Genomic DNA, 17787 nt, shown 5'->3' on the forward strand with positions numbered 1-17787 from the left:
AACCCGGGTGAATCTGGTTGAGTCATGAGATCTTATTTTCAACATTTACAGAGGTGCCCCCCTAATACAGACTAATATTACAGGGAAGCGATAAAAATTACCAAGCATCCCCATCATTGAAACGCTTGATGCAACAGTGACATAAATCAGAAGGCTTTACCTGCAGGTCTGCAAGCACAGAGAGACAGTCGGGCAGGCAGAAGCCAACAGGAAGACCCACTTTGGCAGGGCAGCGGAACTTATCGTTGATTTTAAATGGAACGTCATCAAGGTAGCTGATGGGTCCTGAAAAAACAGGATGAATGAATGGCCTAAATGAAAAATGACACCATGACGCAAATGCAGGAATATTTTTAAAACAAAATGAGCAGATGGAGAACAGAGGAAGAGGCCGAAAGAGAGACACTCACCATTGTTGTGGGTATCAGACTTCCTCGCAGCCATTTAGAGTCTGTAAAACACAAAGGGCTCTTGAATGAACGAGAGATGCCTTAGAGGAAGCAGTGAGGGTGTTTTCACACAGTCCTATTTAAAAGTGCACTCTGGGGTAAAAACAAAGAGCAAAAGAAGTCAGTTCTCTTTGTATTCACACTGCCCTTGCCTTTGACTGAGGACTCAACTCTTTTGCCAGTTCACTTCAACTATTTTGTGGTCCTCTTTGCATTCACATTGCTATGTTAAGAAAGGAACCAATATCTCTTTCCAACATGCATTCTGGGTTTTTACAATGTGTAGGACAAGCCATTCAATCAGAAAGCGTTATTGGACAGCTAGTTATACATTTTGTACGCTAATACATTGACAGCATTTAGTTAAAATATGAGACAGACTTGCAATCAGAAGATGCTATTAATATTTGCATTTGATTGGTAACAGAATAACTACCACTATTATTATAATACCCTGCTGGTCATCTATGAACATCTTGGCCATTTTCTGTTATAATCTCCATACAGCACAGCCAGAAGAGGACTGGCCACCCCTCATAACCTGGTTTCTTCCTAGGTTCCTGCATTTCCAGGTAGTTTTTCCTAGCCACCATGCTTCTACATCTGCATTGCTTGTTTTTTTGGCGTTTTAGGCTGGGTTTCTGTATTGTGACATCTGCTGATGTAAAAAGGGCTTTAAATACATTTGATTATTTATTCCGCAATTATTCAATCAACGCTGTAATTGAAAAAAACATTTGTACAAGGTAGGCTACTACCCAGTTAAGAGCTAAAATATAGTACAAATTCTGTTTCTCACCAAACATGTCGTCTTCTCACACTATTCAAACCCCAATCAATGAACAGCTTATGAAGCTCTCAGCCTATTGATCACATAATGCAAACAATCTGAACAAAGACATTTTGGAGTAGTAGTAGTTGTAGTAGTCTAGTGTGGGGTACGGGAATAATGACATGCAAACCTGGGGAGCTTTGCGTTAAAATTGTCTTCAAAAAAGGAGAACCAGACCGCTGAATTCAAGAGAACCAAACTCAGACCACCTCACGAGATGGTTACAGTTCGGGGGATCTTTTGAAGGGTCTGAGTTCATTTGGAGAGTTCACACTGCACAAAAAAACTACGAGAACTGCACTGAGTACACAAAAATTGGTTGAACGGGACCAAGTGTGAAAACACCCTGAAACAACACAAAACATCAACACCATATCCACCATTATACAGAGCATTTGGAAGTACAGACCCCTTGACTTTATTTATCATTTTTTAGACATTGTTACATTTCAGCTTTATTCTAAAATGTTTCATTATTTTTTTAATCCCCTCAATCTACACACAATACCCCATAATGACAAAGCAAAAACAGATTATACACTACCGTTCAAAAGTTTATGGTTACTTAGAAATGTCCTTGTTTTTGAAAGAAAAGCATGTTTGTCTATTAAAATATCAAATTGATCCAAAATACAGTGTAGACATTGTTAATGTTGTAAATGACTATTGTAGCTGGAAACGGCCGACTTTGGAATGGAATATCTACATAGGTGTAGAGGCCAATTAACAGCAACCATCCCTCCTGTGTTCCAATGGCACGTTGTGTTAGCTAATCCAAGTTTATCATTTTAAAAAAAAGGCTAATTGAGCATGAGAAAACCCTTTTGCAATTATGTTAGCACAGCTGAAAACTGCTTTTCTGATTAAAGAAGCAATAAAACTGGCCTTCTTTAGACTAGTTGAGTATCTAGAGCATCAGTATTTGTGGGTTTGATTACAGGCTCAAAATGGACAGAAACAAATAAGTTTCAGAAGAAATGTGTTAGTCTATTTCATGCGAGATCTCGTACAACACTGTGTACTACACCCTTCACAGAACAGAATAGACTCTAACCAGAATAGAAAGAGTGGGAGGCCCCAGTGCACAACTGAACAAGAGGACAAGTACATTAGCGTGTCTAGTTTGAGAAAGAGACGCCTCACAAGTCCTCAACTGGCATCTTCATTAAATAGTGCCCGCAAGACACCAGTCTCAACGTCAACAGTGAAGAGGCGACTCCAGGAGGCTGGCCTTCTAGGCAGAGTTGCAAAGAAAAGGCCATGTCTCAGACTGGCCGATAAAAATGTAATATTAAGCTGGGCAAAAGAACAGACACTGGACAGAGGAACTCTACCTTGAAGGCCAGCATCCTGGAGTCACCTCTTCACTGTTGACATTGAGACTGGTGTTGTGGGTACTATTTAATGAAGCTGCCAGTTGAGGACTTGAGGCATCTGCTAATATAATTGCAAAAGGGTTGTCTAATGATCAATTAGCCTTTTAAAATTATAAATTTGGATTACATAACAAAAAATGCCATTGGAACACAGTGATGGTTGATGATAATGGGCTTCTGTACGCCTAAAAAAATCTTCAGTTTCCAGCTACAAAAAAAGCATAGCACAATTACAGCAGCCATGAAGGTTTTAAATGTGATTAAATGTTTTTTGTAGCCCTTGACAAACTTTTTTTTTTTTTTTGTCTCACTTTTTATTGATCTTTAAGGCTTTTGATACAATTGATCATGCTATACTAAGGCAGAGATTGTCGAGTGTAGGTCTTTCGGAGCATGCAGTTGCATGGTTTGCTAACTATCTGTCTGATAGAACTCAGTGCACTCAATTTGATGGACTCATGTCTGTTAAACTGTATGTCTGTAATGGTGTGCCCCAAGGCTGTCCTTGGTCCTCTCTTATTCACTACTTATATAAATAATTTAGACAAAAATGTCCAAAACGCGCAACTTCATTTTTATGCTGATGATACTGTTATTTACTGCGTCTCGTACATAAGCTTTCCAGAACTTGCAAACTGCTTTTTATACTGTATCCTGTGTCAATTGAAGCTTATCCTCAACTGACAAAACTAAACTAAATGGTGTTTTCTAAAGCAAGAAATAGACCTCTGAACTTTTCACCTATTATTACCTGTCAGAGCATTGAATTTGAGACTGTGACCTCATAAATATCATAAACTTACAAGAAGCTGAAATTGGGATTTTATTTTAGACATAAGGCCTGTTTTTCTTTTGAAGCCAGAAGACTAGTATCAGCTACATTTATGCCTTTACTAGTACTACTACTATTTTTACTGTTCAGAAATGTGATGGGTACTCTGTTCGTTTGCTGGACCTGCTAACTGTTCCAAATGTCCGAACTGAATTTGGTAAAAGGGCTTTTATGTCCTCTGCGCCATCGTCTTGGTGATGCCCATCTTGGCCAGGACGCTCTTAAAAAAGAGATTGAATCTCAGTGAGCCCTTCCTGGTTAAATAAAGGTTTAATAATAATAATACTATTTCCGATTGTTATTTTAATTTACAAAAAAGCTAAATATTTCTAAGTGACACCAAACTTTTGAATGGTAGTATACATTGATGCAAAGAAATGTTTAATCCAGAAAAATCACATTTACATAAGTATTGAGACCCTTTACTCAGTACTTTGTTGAAGCACGTTTGGCAGTAATTACAGCTTCGAGTCTCCTTGAGTGAAGACTAGGATAAAGCTTGGCACACCTGTATTTGGGGTGGTATTCTTCTCTGCAGATCCTCAAGCTGTCAGCTGTGCAGCGACGCTCCCCATCCAACCTATTTTCAGGTCTCTTCAGAGATGTTAGGTCGGGTTTGGGTTCTGTCTGGGCGACGCGAGGACATTGAGACTTGTCCTGAAGCCAGTCCTGTGTTGTCTTGGGTGTGTGCTTAGGGTCATAGTCCTACTGGAAGTTGAACCTTCGCTCCAGTCTGAGGTCCTGAGCACTCTGGAGCAGGTTTTCATCAAGGATATTTCTGTACTTTACTCCGTTCATCTTTCCCTCGATCCTGACTAGCATCTCAGTCCCTGCCATTGAAAAAGATTACCACTGCTGATGCTTCCCCCACCATGATTCACTGCGGTAATAGTGCCAGGTTTCAGACGTGACGCTTGGCATTCAGGCCAAATAGTTACATCTGTGTTTCATCTGACCAGAGAATCTTGTTTCTCATGGTCAAAGACTTTGGGTGTCTTTTGGTAAACTCCAAGCGGGCTGTCGTGTGCCTTTTACTGAGGAGTGGCTTCTATCTGGCCACTCAACCATAAAGGCCTGATTGGTGGAGTGCTGCAGAGATGGTTGTCCTTCTGGAAGGTTCTCCAATCTCCACAGGAGAACTCGAGCTCTGTCAGAGTGACCATCAGGTTCTTGGTCACCTCCCCGACCAAGGCCATTCCCCCAATTGCTCAGTTTGGTCAGACTGCCTGCTCTTGGAAGAGCATTGCTGGTTCCAAACTTCTTCCATTTAAGAAGGATGTTCTTGGGGACTTCCAATGCTACATAATTATGTTGGTACCCTTCCCCAGATCTGTGCCTCGACACAATCCTGTCTCAGAGCTCTACGGACAATTCCTTCGACCTCATGGCTTGGTTTTTGCTCTGACATGCACTGTCAACTGTAGGACCTTATATAGACAGGTGTGAGCGCCTTTCCAAATCTAGTCCAATCAATTGAATGTACCAGAGGTGAAACTCCAAGTTGTAGGAACATTTCAAGGATTATGATCAACGGAAACAGGACGCGCCTGAGCAATTTCAAGTTTCATAGCAAAGGGTCTGAATACCTATGGTGGTTAGGCCAGTAACAGGAAGGTTGCTGGATTGAATCCCCGAGGCTGATAAGGTAAAAAAAAATATATTAAAAAAAAATGTGGTCGTTCTGCCCCCGAGCAAGGCAGTTAACCCACTGTTCCCCCAGGCGTCGAAGATGTGGATGTCGATTAACGCACCTCTGATTCAGAGTTGGGGTAAATGTAGAAAACACATTTCAGATGGACAAATGACTAGGTATCCCCCTTTCCTTACATAAATAAGTTGGGTTTTTTGTAAAGAATTTGCAAAAATCTGTTTTCACTTTGTCATTACAAGGAAGTGTTTGTAGTGGGATTAAAATTGTTAAAATCCTCATCAATTACAAAATGTGGATAAAGTCAAGGTGTCTGAATACTTCCCGAATGCACTGTAAACTATATCCCAGCCTGTACATACGTGACCAGAGCAGCATTATGATAATTTGTGCTGCTGGGGATCTAGCCTGACAACTCACACTAAATTCTTCAGCTGCTCTATCATTCACTACATACTTTAGTCTGACATCATAGTCGTCATTTGTGGTGACGAGTGGAGTCATACAGAACAAAGGCATCAACGATTGGATAGCCTAACCAATCTGAGTAGCATAGTCAATGATGAATTTTCAAACTGCCGCTTTACCCACGTGTGTTCTAGCTCTGGCCCAACCCATCGTTTCTTTGACCAATCAGATGGCCACCGAATGTGTTCGCATTCTGTAAAGCGTTTGGGGAGGTACTCAGATCCAGACTCATTGCAGGGAAGAACTCAACGTCCGTAGGTGTGGCATAGTGTTTGGCCGGAGCAAGGAGTCTGAATAGCCAGGCAACTGGGGAGCCCCCTCTCCCAAAAAGCTACCATACAGGCCCCCTTTGTAGAAACACAGTGGTATATCCGTGATTGCCTTCAGAAAGTATTTATACCGCTGGACTTATTTTCTCACCCAGCTACACACAATACCCCATAATGACAAAGTAAAAACAAGTTTGACATTTGAGCAAGTGTATTGAAAATGAAATACAGAAATGTCTCATTTACATAAGTATTCACACCCCTGAATCAATACTCTGTTGAAGCACCTTTAGCAGCGATTACAGCTGTGAGACTTTCTGGATGAGTCGAAGAGCTTCCCACACCTGTATTGTGCAACATTAGCCCATTATTCTTTGTAATATTCTTCAAGATCTGTCAAATGGTTCAATGCTAGACAACCACTTTCAGTTCTTGACAGAGTTGACTTACATCTACTTGAAAATATCAGCCACTCAGGAACATTCACGGTCTTCTTGGTAAGCAACTTGTGTAGATTTGCCTTGTGTTTTATGTTATTGTCCTGATGAAAGGTGAATGTATCTCCCTGTGCCTGGTGGAAAGCAGACAAACAGGTTTTCATCTAACATTTTGCATGTGCTTAGCTCCATTCAGTTGATTTTTTAATCCTGAAAAACTCCCATTCTTAATGATTACAAGCATACCCATAGCATGATGCAAACAACACTATGCTTGAAAATATGGAGAGTGATCATCTAATGCATTGCGTTGAATTTGCCCCAAACATACATTTGCATTCAGGACAAAATGCTAATTGCTTTGCACATTTGTTGCAGTATTACTTGCTGCAAACAGGATGCATGTTTTGGAATATTTTAATTCTTTACAGTCTTCCTTCTTTTCACTCTGTCATGTAGGTTAGTATGGTGGAGTAACTACAATGTTGTTGATTTATCCTCCGTTCTCATATCACAGCCATTAAACTCAATCTGTTTTAGTCACCATTGGTCTTATGATTAAATCCTCTCCGTCAACTGAGTTAGGAAGGACACATGCATCTTCGTAGTGACTGGGTGTATTGAGAAAACATCCAAAGTGTAATTAATAACTTCACCATGCGCAAAGGCATACTCAATGTCTGCTTTATTGTTTTTTTTACCCATCTACCAATAGGTGCCCTCACAGATAATTGTATGTGTGGGGTACACAGATAAGGTAGACATTCAAAAATCATGTTAAACACTTATTGCACACAGAGTACAAGCAACTTCTGAATTGTTAAGCACATTTTTAAGGCATGCCATAACAAAGGGGTTGAATACTTATTGATTGAAATAACGTAACTGACATTAAAATGGGAAATTGTGTGTTGGCCAGTTAAATGCAATTCCGTCAATTTTAAATTCAGGCTGTAACAACAAAATGTGGAAAAAGTAAAGGGGTGTGATTACTTTCTGAAGGCACTGCAGGTAGGGCCGTAATGGTAAAGTGATGAGGCAATAGGATAGATAGGCAGAAGCATATGTGATGAGTGTGTGACTAGTGTGCATTGTGTATGTCGCCCATTATGTGTGCAGAGTCAAAAAGGAGTCGATGCAGACAGTAGAATGTAGCTACCTGGACTATCTATACACACAAAACTATGTGGACACGCATTCAAATGAGTGGATTCTGATATTTCAACTGTGGCTGACAAGTGTATAAAAATGTAGCACACAGCAATGCAATCTCCATAGACAAACATGGGCAGTAGTGAAGAGCCTTACTGGGCCTTACTGAAGAGCTCAGTGACTTTCAATGTGGTGCAGTCTTAGGATGCCACCTTTCCAACAAGTCTGACAAATTTCTGCCCTGCTAAAGCTGCCCCTGTCAACTGTAAGTGCTGTTATTGTGAAGTGGAAACAAGCTCACAGAACAGGAGCAACAACACCTCAGCGTGATGTGGTAGGCCACACAAGCTCACAGAACGGGATAGCCAAGTGCTGTAGCATGCAAAAATCATCAGTCCTCGGTTGCAACACTCACTACAGAGTTCCAAACTGCCTCTGGAAGCAATGTCAGCACAAGAACGGTTCATCGGGAGCTTCAAAAAATGGGTGTCTATGGCTGAGCAGCCACACACAAGCCTAAGAGCACCATGAACAATGCCAAGCATCGGCTGGAGTGGTGTAAAGCTCGCCACCATTAGATTCTGGAGCAGAGAAAACACGTTCTCGGGAGTGACGAATCACGCTTCACCATCCGACAGACAAATCTAGGTTTGGCTGATGCCAGGAGAATGCTACCAGTCCCAATGCCGTGCCAACTGTAAAGTTTGGTGGACGAGGAATAATGGTCTGGTGCTGTTTTTCATGGTTTGGGCTAGACCCCTTAGTACCAGTGAAGGGAAATCTTAATGCTACAGCATACAATGACATTCTAGACAATTCTGTGCTTCCAAATTTGTGGCAACAGTTTGGGGAAGGCCCTTTCCTGTTTCAGAATGACAATGCCCCTGTGCACAAAGTGAGTTCCACACAGAAATTGCCGAGATCGGTGTGGAAGAACTTGATTAGCCAGCACAAAGCCCTGACCTCAACCCTATTAAACACCTTTGGGATGAATTGGAACGCAGACTGCGAGCCAGACCTAATTGCCCAACATCAGTTACCGACCTCACTAATGCTCGTGGCTGAATGGAAGCAAGTCCCCGTAGCAATGTTCCAACATCTAGGAGGACCAACTCCACGTTAATGCCCATGATTTTGGAATGAGATGTCCACATACATTTGGTCATGTAACATATTTGGTTAACTATTTAGCAGTTTTATGACTTGGGGGTAGAAGCTGTTCAGGAGCCTTTTGGTCCTGTACTTAGCGCTCCAGTACCGTTTGCCGTGCGGTAGCAGAGAGAACAGTCTATCATATTATGGGTATGCATGTAATCGTTATGGACTGGGGAATTGTTCATGATAAAAATTAAAAAACGGAATGAAGCTAAGCACAGGCAAAATCCTAGTGGAAACCGGGATCAGTCTGCTTTCCACTAGACACTGATATGAATTCACCTTTCAGCAGGACCCCCTAAAACACAAGGCCAAATCTACATGAGTTGCTTTCCAAGACAGTGAATGTTCGAGTGGCCTAGTCACCTGGGGTGGCAGGTAGCCTAGTGGTTAGAGCGTTGGGCCAGCTCGAATCCCCGAGCTGACAAGGTAAAGAAATCTGTTGTTCTGCCCCTGAACAAAGCAGTTAACCCGGGTTTTAACAAGGCAGTTTTTATTTATTTATTTTACCTTTATTTAACCAGGTAGGCAAGTTGAGAACAAGTTCTCATTTACAATTGCGACCTGGCCAAGATAAAGCAAAGCAGTTCGACAGATACAACGACACAGAGTTACACATGGAGTAAAACAAACATACAGTCAATAATACAGTATAAACAAGTCTATATACAATGTGAGCAAATGAGGTGAGAAGGGAGGTAAAGGCAAAAAAGGCCATGGTGGCAAGGTAAATACAATATAGCAAGTAAAACACTGGAATGGTAGTTTTGCAATGGAAGAATGTGCAAAGTAGAAATAAAAATAATGGGGTGCAAAGGAGCAAAATAAATAAATAAATTAAATACAGTAGGGAAAGAGGTAGTTGTTTGGGCTAAATTATAGGTGGGCTATGTACAGGTGCAGTAAGCTGTGAGCTGCTCTGACAGTTGGTGCTTAAAGCTAGTGAGGGAGATAAGTGTTTCCAGTTTCAGAGATTTTTGTAGTTTGTTCCAGTCATTGGCAGCAGAGAACTGGAAAGAGGCGGCCAAAGAAATAATTGGTTTTGGGGGTGACTAGAGAGATATACCTGCTGGAGCGTGTGCTACAGGTGGGAGATGCTATGGTGACCAGCGAGCTGAGATAAGGGGGGACTTTACCTAGCAGGGTCTTGTAGATGACATGGAGCCAGTGGGTTTGGCGACGAGTATGAAGCGAGGGCCAGCCAACGAGAGCGTACAGGTCGCAATGGTGGGTAGTATATGGGGCTTTGGTGACAAAACAGATTGCACTGTGATAGACTGCATCCAATTTGTTGAGTAGGGTATTGGAGGCTATTTTGTAAATGACATCGCCAAAGTCGAGGATTGGTAGGATGGTCAGTTTTACAAGGGTATGTTTGGCAGCATGAGTGAAGGATGCTTTGTTGCGAAATAGGAAGCCAATTCTAGATTTAACTTTGGATTGGAGATGTTTGATATGGGTCTGGAAGGAGAGTTTACAGTCTAACCAGACACCTAAATATTTGTAGTTGTCCACGTATTCTAAGTCAGAGCTGTCCAGAGTAGTGATGTTGGACAGGCGGGTAGGTGCAGGTAGCGATCGGTTGAAGAGCATGCATTTAGTTTTACTTGTATTTAAGAGCAATTGGAGGCCACGGAAGGAGAGTTGTATGGCATTGAAGCTTGCCTGGAGGTTAGTTAACAGTGTCCAAAGAAGGGCCGGAAGTATACAGAATGGTGTCGTCTGCGTAGAGGTGGATCAGAGACTCACCAGCAGCAAGAGCGACCTCATTGATGTATACAGAGATGAGTTGGTCCAAGAATTGAACCCTGTGGCACCCCCATAGAGACTGCCAGAGGTCCGGACAACAGACCCTCCGATTTGACACACTGAACTCTATCAGAGAAGTAGTTGGTGAACCAGGCGAGGCAATCATTTGAGAAACCAAGGCTGTCGAGTCTGCCGATGAGGATGTGGTGATTGACAGAGTCGAAAGCCTTGGCCAGATCAATGAATACGGCTGCACAGTAATGTTTCTTATCGATGGCGGTTAAGATATCATTTAGGACCTTGAGCGTGGCTGAGGTGCACCCATGACCAGCTCTGAAACCAGATTGCATAGCAGAGAAGGTATGGTGAGATTCGAAATGGTCGGTAATCTGTTTGTTGACTTGACTTTCGAAGACCTTAGAAAGGCATGGTAGGATAGATATAGGTCTGTAGCAGTTTGGGTCAAGAGTGTCCCCCCCTTTGAAGAGGGGGATGACCGCAGCTGCTTTCCAATCTTTGGGAATCTCAGAAGACACGAAAGAGAGGTTGAACAGGCTAGTAATAGGGGTGGCAACAATTTCGGCAGATAATTTTAGAAAGAAAGGGTCCAGATTGTCTAGCCCGGCTGATTTGTAGGGGTCCAGATTTTGCAGCTCTTTCAGAACATCAGCTGAATGGATTTGGGAGAAGGAGAAATGGGGAAGGCTTGGGCGAGTTGCTGTTGGGGGTGCAGTGCTGTTGACCGGGGTAGGAGTAGCCAGGTGGAAAGCATGGCCAGCCGTAGAAAAATGCTTATTGAAATTCTCAATTATGGTGGATTTATCAGTGGTGACAGTGTTTCCTATCTTCAGTGCAGTGGGCAGCTGGGAGGAGGTGTTCTTATTCTCCATGGACTTTACAGTGTCCCAGAACTTTTTTGAGTTAGTGTTGCAGGAAGCAAATTTCTGCTTGAAAAAGCTAGCCTTGGCTTTTCTAACTGCCTGTGTATAATGGTTTCTAGCTTCCCTGAACAGCTGCATATCACGGGGGCTGTTCGATGCTAATGCAGAACGCCATAGGATGTTTTTGTGTTGGTTAAGTGCAGTCAGGTCTGGGGAGAACCAAGGGCTATATCTGTTCCTGGTTCTAAATTTCTTGAATGGGGCATGTTTGTTTAAGATGGTTAGGAAGGCATTTAAAAAAAAATATCCAGGCATCCTCTACTGACGGGATGAGATCAATATCCTTCCAGGATACCCCGGCCAGGTCGATTAGAAAGGCCTGCTCGCTGAAGTGTTTCAGGGAGCGTTTTACAGTGATGAGTGGAGGTCGTTTGACCGCTGACCCATTACGGATGCAGGCAATGAGGCAGTGATCGCTGAGATCTTGGTTGAAGACAGCAGAGGTGTATTTAGAGGGGAAGTTTGTTAGGATGATATCTATGAGGGTGCCCGTGTTTAAGGCTTTGGGGAGGTACCTGGTAGGTTCATTGATAATTTGTGTGAGATTGAGGGCATCAAGTTTAGATTGTAGGATGGCTGGGGTGTTAAGCATGTTCCAGTTTAGGTCGCCTAGCAGCACGAGCTCTGAAGATAGATGGGGGGCAATCAGTTCACATATGGTGTCCAGAGCACAGCTGGGGGCAGAGGGTGGTCTATAGCAGGCGGCCACGGCGAGAGACTTGTTTTTAGAGAGGTGGATTTTTAAAAGTAGAAGTTCAAATTGTTTGGGTACAGACCTGGATAGTAGGACAGAACACAGCAGGCTATCTTTGCAGTAGATTGCAACACCGCCCCCTTTGGCAGTTCTATCTTGTCTGAAAATGTTGTAGTTTGGAATTAAAATGTCTGAATTTTTGGTGGTCTTCCTAAGCCAGGATTCAGACACAGCTAGAACATCCGGGTTGGCAGAGTGTGCTAAAGCAGTGAATAGAACAAACTTAGGGAGGAGGCTTCTAATGTTAACATGCATGAAACCAAGGCTATTACGGTTACAGAAGTCGTCAAAAGAGAGCGTCTGGGGAATAGGAGTGGAGCTAGGCACTGCAGGGCCTGGATTCACCTCTACATCGCCAGATGAACAGAGTAGTAGTAGAATAAGGGTGCGGCTAAAAGCAATAAGAATTGGTCGTTTAGAACGTCTGGAACAGAGAGTAAAAGGAGGTTTCTGGGGGCGATAAAATAGCATCAAGGTATAATGTACAGACAAAGATATGGTAGGATGTGAAAACAGTGGAGGTAAACCTAGGTATTGAGTGATGAGAGAGATATTGTCTCTAGAATCATCATTGAAACCAGGAGATGTCATTGCATGTGTGGGTGGTGGAACTAATAGGTTGGATAAGGTATAGTGAGCAGGACTAGAGGCTCTACAGTGAAATAAGCCAATAAACACTAACCAGAACAGCAATGGACAAGACATATTGACATTAAGGAGAGGCATGCTTAGTCGAGTGATCAAAAGGGTCCAGTGAGTGGAGAGGTTGGTTGGGGGTCACGGCGATTTAGACAGCTAGCCAGGCCATCGATAGCAAGCTAGCATAGGATGGAGGTCTGTTGTTAGCCACCTCTTGTGTTCGGTCAGTAGATTAGTGGGGTTCCGTGTGGTAGAGGGGATTAATCCAAATCACACAACAACAACAAAAATAAGAACAATAGATAGTTATAGAGGCCCAAGAAGAAAACATAATAATAATAATAAATAAATTGTCCGATTGTCTATTCAGATAGTTAAACCACTGTTCCCTGGTAGGACATCATTGTAAATAATAATTTGTTCTTGGTTAAATTAATTTATTTTTAAAAGTTAGCTCATATTAATCTGCTTGAAAATCTGAAAATGATTGTCTAGCAATGATCAACATCAAATTTGTCAGACCTTGAAGAATTTTGAAAATAATCTAAATAAAATTGGCAAATGTTGCACAATCCAGATGCGGGAAGCTCTTAGCGATTTACCCAGAAAGACCCACAGCTGTAATCACTGTGAAAGGTAATTCTAACACTCACAGGTTTGGACACTTACCTAATACCATTTTTCTTTTCAATAGATGTTATACAAATATTAATATTTCTTCCACTGACAGAGAAGTGTGTACATCGATGAAAAAGAATAACAATTAAATACATGAATACCAATTTGTAACAAAGAAATGTGGAAAAAGTCAAGGTGTGTGAATACTTTCTGAAGGCACTGTAAATGTAAATATTTACCCTAATTTCCTCATACCCCAGGAAAAATCCACTCTGTACTAGTACCCCATATATGTATTTTTTTTATTTAACTAGGCAAGTCAATTAAGAACAAATTCTAATTTACAATGACGGAATACCCCGGCCAAACCCTCCCCTAACCCAGACAATGCTTGCCCAATTGTGCGCCGCTCTATGGGACTCCCGATTGCGGCCAGTGGTAATACAGCCCGGGATTGAACCCAGGTGTGTAGTGACGCCTCTAGCACTGTGGTGCCTTAGACCACTGCACCACTCAGTGCCCTAAAATGACTAAATTAAACGTTTAAGTCACCCAGTAAAATTCTACTTGAGTAAAAGTCTAAAAGCAGCTTGTAAAAGGTACACAAATTCCTTATATTAAGAAAACCAGACTGCACACATTTTTAAAACACTGTTTACTGTTATGTAAGACGGCCCCCCAGAAGCAGATCACACTTCGGGATCACAACACTTTTTAGGCAAGTCGTCTGAGATCCCTAAAGATTGGAAAGCTGCCGCGGTCATCCCCCTCTTCAATGGGGGTGACACTCTAGACCCAAACTGTTATAAACCTATATCCATCCTGCCCTAACTTTCTAAAGTCTTCGAAAGCCAAGTTAATGAACAGATCACTGCCCATTTTGAATACCACCGCACCTTCTCTGCTTTGCAATCCGGTTTTCGAGCGGGTGCACCTCAGACACGCTCAAGGTACTAAACTATATCAGAATCGCCATCGATAAAAGACAGTACTGTGCAGCTGTCTTCATCAACCTGGCCAAGGCTTTCAACTCTGTTAATCACCGTATTCGTATCGGCAGACTCAACAGCCTTGGTTTCTCTAATGACTGCCTCGCCTGGTTCACCAACTACTTCTCAGAGTTCAGTGTGTCAAATCGGAGGGCCTGTTGTCCGGACCTCTGGCAGTCTCTATGGGGAGGTACCACAGGGTTCAATTTTTGGGCCGACTCGTTTCTCTGTATATATCAAAGATGTCGCTCTTTCTGCGGGTGATTCCCTGATCCACCTCGACGCAGACGACAATCTTCTGTATACTTGTGGACCTTCCCTGGACACTGTGCTAACTAACCTCCAAACGAGCTTCAATGCCACACAACTCTCCTTCCATGGCCTCCAACTGCTCTTAAACGCTAGTAAAACCAAATGCATGCTTTCAACCGATTGCTGCCTGCATCCGCCCGCCCGACAAGCATCACTACTCTGGACGGTTCTGACTGAATATGTGGACAACTACAAATACCTAGGTGTCTGGCTAGACTGTAAACTATCCTTTCAGACTCATATTAAACATCTCCAATCCAAAATCAAATCGGCTTTCTATTTCGCAACAAAGCCTCCTTCACTCAAGTCACCAAACATACCCTCGTAAAACTGACTATCCTACCGATCCTCGACTTCAGCGATGTCATTTACAAAATAGCTTCCAATACTCTACTCAGCAAACTGGATGCAGTCTATCACAGGGCCATCCATTTTGTCACCAAAGGGCCATCCATTTTGTCACCAAAGCCCCATATACCACCCACCACTGTGACCTGTATATGCTCTCGTCGGCTGGCCCTCGCTACATACTCGTCGCCAGACCCACTGGCTCCAGGTCATAGATAAGTCTATGCTAGGTAAAGCGCCGCCTTAGCTCACTGGTCACGATAATACCCACTCGTAGCATGAGCTCCAGCATGTATCTCTCACTGGTCATCCCCAAAACCAACACCTCATTTGGCCACCTTTCCTTCCAGTTCTCTGCTGCCAATGACAGGAACGAATTGCAAAAAATAAAAGTACAAAAAATAAAATAAAATCGCTTAAGCTGGAGACTTATATTTCCCTCACTAACTTTAAACATCAGCTATCTGAGCAGCTAACCGATCGCTGCAGCTGTACATAGCCCATCTGTAAATAGTCCACCCAATCTACCTACCTCATCCCCATATTGTTTTTATTTACTTTTTTGCACACCAGTATTTATACTTGCACATCACCATCTGCTCATCTATCACTCGTGTTCATTTGCTAAATTGTAATTACTTCGCTACTATGGCCTATTCATTGCCTTACCTCCTCACGCCATTTGCACACACTGTATATATACTTTTTTCCCCCCGATTGTGATATTGACTATAAACTTGTTAATTCCATGTGTAACTCTGTTGTTGTTTGTGTCGCAATGCTTTACTTTATCTTGACCAGGTCGCACTTGTAAATGTAAATAAAGGTGAAATAAAAAATAAATGTAAAAAGTAATGGGTGGACTTATTAGCGTACCATGGAGCAAAATATAGCTCGATCAGTCGGGATGTCGATGCAGTGACAGTCGATGCAATGGCCACCCGTCCTTAGCAACATATTTTAGTGCACTTACTCAAACCATAATCAACAAAAACACGTGACATTTTCAAGCAGCTATAGCTAGCCAACTGTAATCTCATCTTGGAAACATTGAACAAGTCATACTTGCATGACTCATCCACAGACGTAGCAAGAGTAGCGACAACTTTTTATGAAGTAACATTCCAGTAAATAGCATAGTAATTCATTAAATGAAATACATGTGATGTGTAAAGAACGTACTAAAAATCGTAACTAACTATGACAGTCATTAGGGTGTACTTTTCTAGCTGTCAGAGTGGCTATAAAAGTACCCCTTGCTGACTGTAGACTGCTAGCTCGGTTGTCTCAGCTTGTGACTATCTATATAGTTAGCTGGTATTTTGAGTGATTTATCCTTGGAAAACAATTGGCGAGTAACTGTTAGATTAAGATAATTCAAGAGGAGAAAGATAGCAGGCTAACATAGCATAGGACGGTAATTTAGTCAGTTTAACGTTAATACGTTAGCTACAAATGAGCTAACTAACTTTTTCATGACCAGCTAACGTTAGCTTGATAGCTGACACAAAATAACCCACAAGTTAACGTAAACCTTAACTGAAAATCTGGAAGGAAGACAATCAGAAATAAAGAATATCCGATGTGGACATTTTAGATAACGTTAGCTAGCTAATGTTAGTTTGGTGGCCTGCACTAGATAGTGCTGGCTAGTTCACTCCCTCTCCGCCACCGCCCCTGAAAGAAAACTGAGATAACATCTTCCATTAACCCCCTTACCCGTATTATCTGCTCCGTCTTGCTTCTCCAAAAACGTACGTACACCTAAAAGCAAAGACACCTTCTTCAAACTTTGTTAAAATAAATGTTATTGGAATCGAAATCTCTTTCATGCTTCATAGTGGAACGCCATCTTGATTTATTCGCCTTCCTTCCTATGGTTCCTGTTTGAAGTCACGTTTTCACTTGATGACGACACAAGTGTAGATAAATAAACATACAGGGTACAATGTAATTTTATTCACAGCATTCTCTCATCACATTGAATTGCACATAATAGTTTGTTGTGTACGTTTTTGTAATATTTGTTTACATAAAAAAATTGAAAATTATACACTTTTGGACACAACCATAACAGAAATTGGACAACGAATGTAATTTATCTCAGAAAACACAAAATGTAATTAAAAAAAACATAAAACAATTAAATAAAACAATGGCACATGCCAGTGCAATGTATAGTATTTTTTTGTCTATCATCCTTTGGCAACACTGAAGAGATGTTCCCAGACATTTTCTTTATAAGATTTTGGTCACCCTACTCTGGATTCATTCATTATTTAATCCCCTCCAATATTGTCTGAACTGAATAGGGATCAGGAGATCATGATGGCTAGTCAGTCAAGTGTTTACATGGAAACATGGTTAGTGTTCCCTTGAGAACCATAACCATGCCAATGTCGTTGAGTTTATTGATAATTTTCATAAAACAGTGACAAGCTTGGTGTCCAATGTTGGTATGATATTGCCCAAAAGCTTACCACCATGAGATACTTCAGCATTATGCATAAAGACCTTTCAGAACAAAATAGCACTAAAGCTTCATCTGATCACGGCTACAAATCTCTTTAAAGCCACAATCCTAAGGTTTGGTTTGGTATAAAGTTAAGGGATGGTGCTGGGGAAATGTAACCACTCTCAAATCCAAACGCAGGTCCATGTGACTGTTATGCATTACACAAATAGGTCCAGGTAAGGTGTTGTACCAAGGTCACTACTCAACACCCTTCATTCTAAAAACATGTCCCTACACCAACATAACGAATTCAGGGGGTAGCCCAACTCAATCCTGAGTCTCTTGACGAGATGGCTGGGTGTTA

General features: G+C 41.9%; 1 protein-coding gene across 1 annotated transcript in view; it reads right to left on the reverse strand.

The window, feature by feature from the left end:
* Positions 1-16871, reverse strand: part of LOC110528454 (ubiquitin-associated protein 1) — a 30067-nt gene extending 13196 nt beyond the window's left edge. The window contains exons 1-3 of the mRNA XM_021610527.3: positions 16688-16871; positions 411-451; positions 161-285 (exon numbers count right to left, since the gene is read on the reverse strand). Of these exons, the coding sequence (XP_021466202.2) occupies positions 161-285; positions 411-444 (159 nt within the window). The 5' untranslated portion in view covers positions 445-451; positions 16688-16871. The remainder of the gene's footprint in view (positions 1-160; positions 286-410; positions 452-16687) is intronic.
* Between the last annotated feature and the right edge of the window lie 916 nt (positions 16872-17787).

The sequence above is a fragment of the Oncorhynchus mykiss genome, chromosome 7 (assembly GCF_057628025.1).
Source record: "Oncorhynchus mykiss isolate SJ-2025 chromosome 7, ASM5762802v1, whole genome shotgun sequence".
In the NCBI taxonomy this organism is placed as follows: domain Eukaryota; kingdom Metazoa; phylum Chordata; class Actinopteri; order Salmoniformes; family Salmonidae; genus Oncorhynchus; species Oncorhynchus mykiss.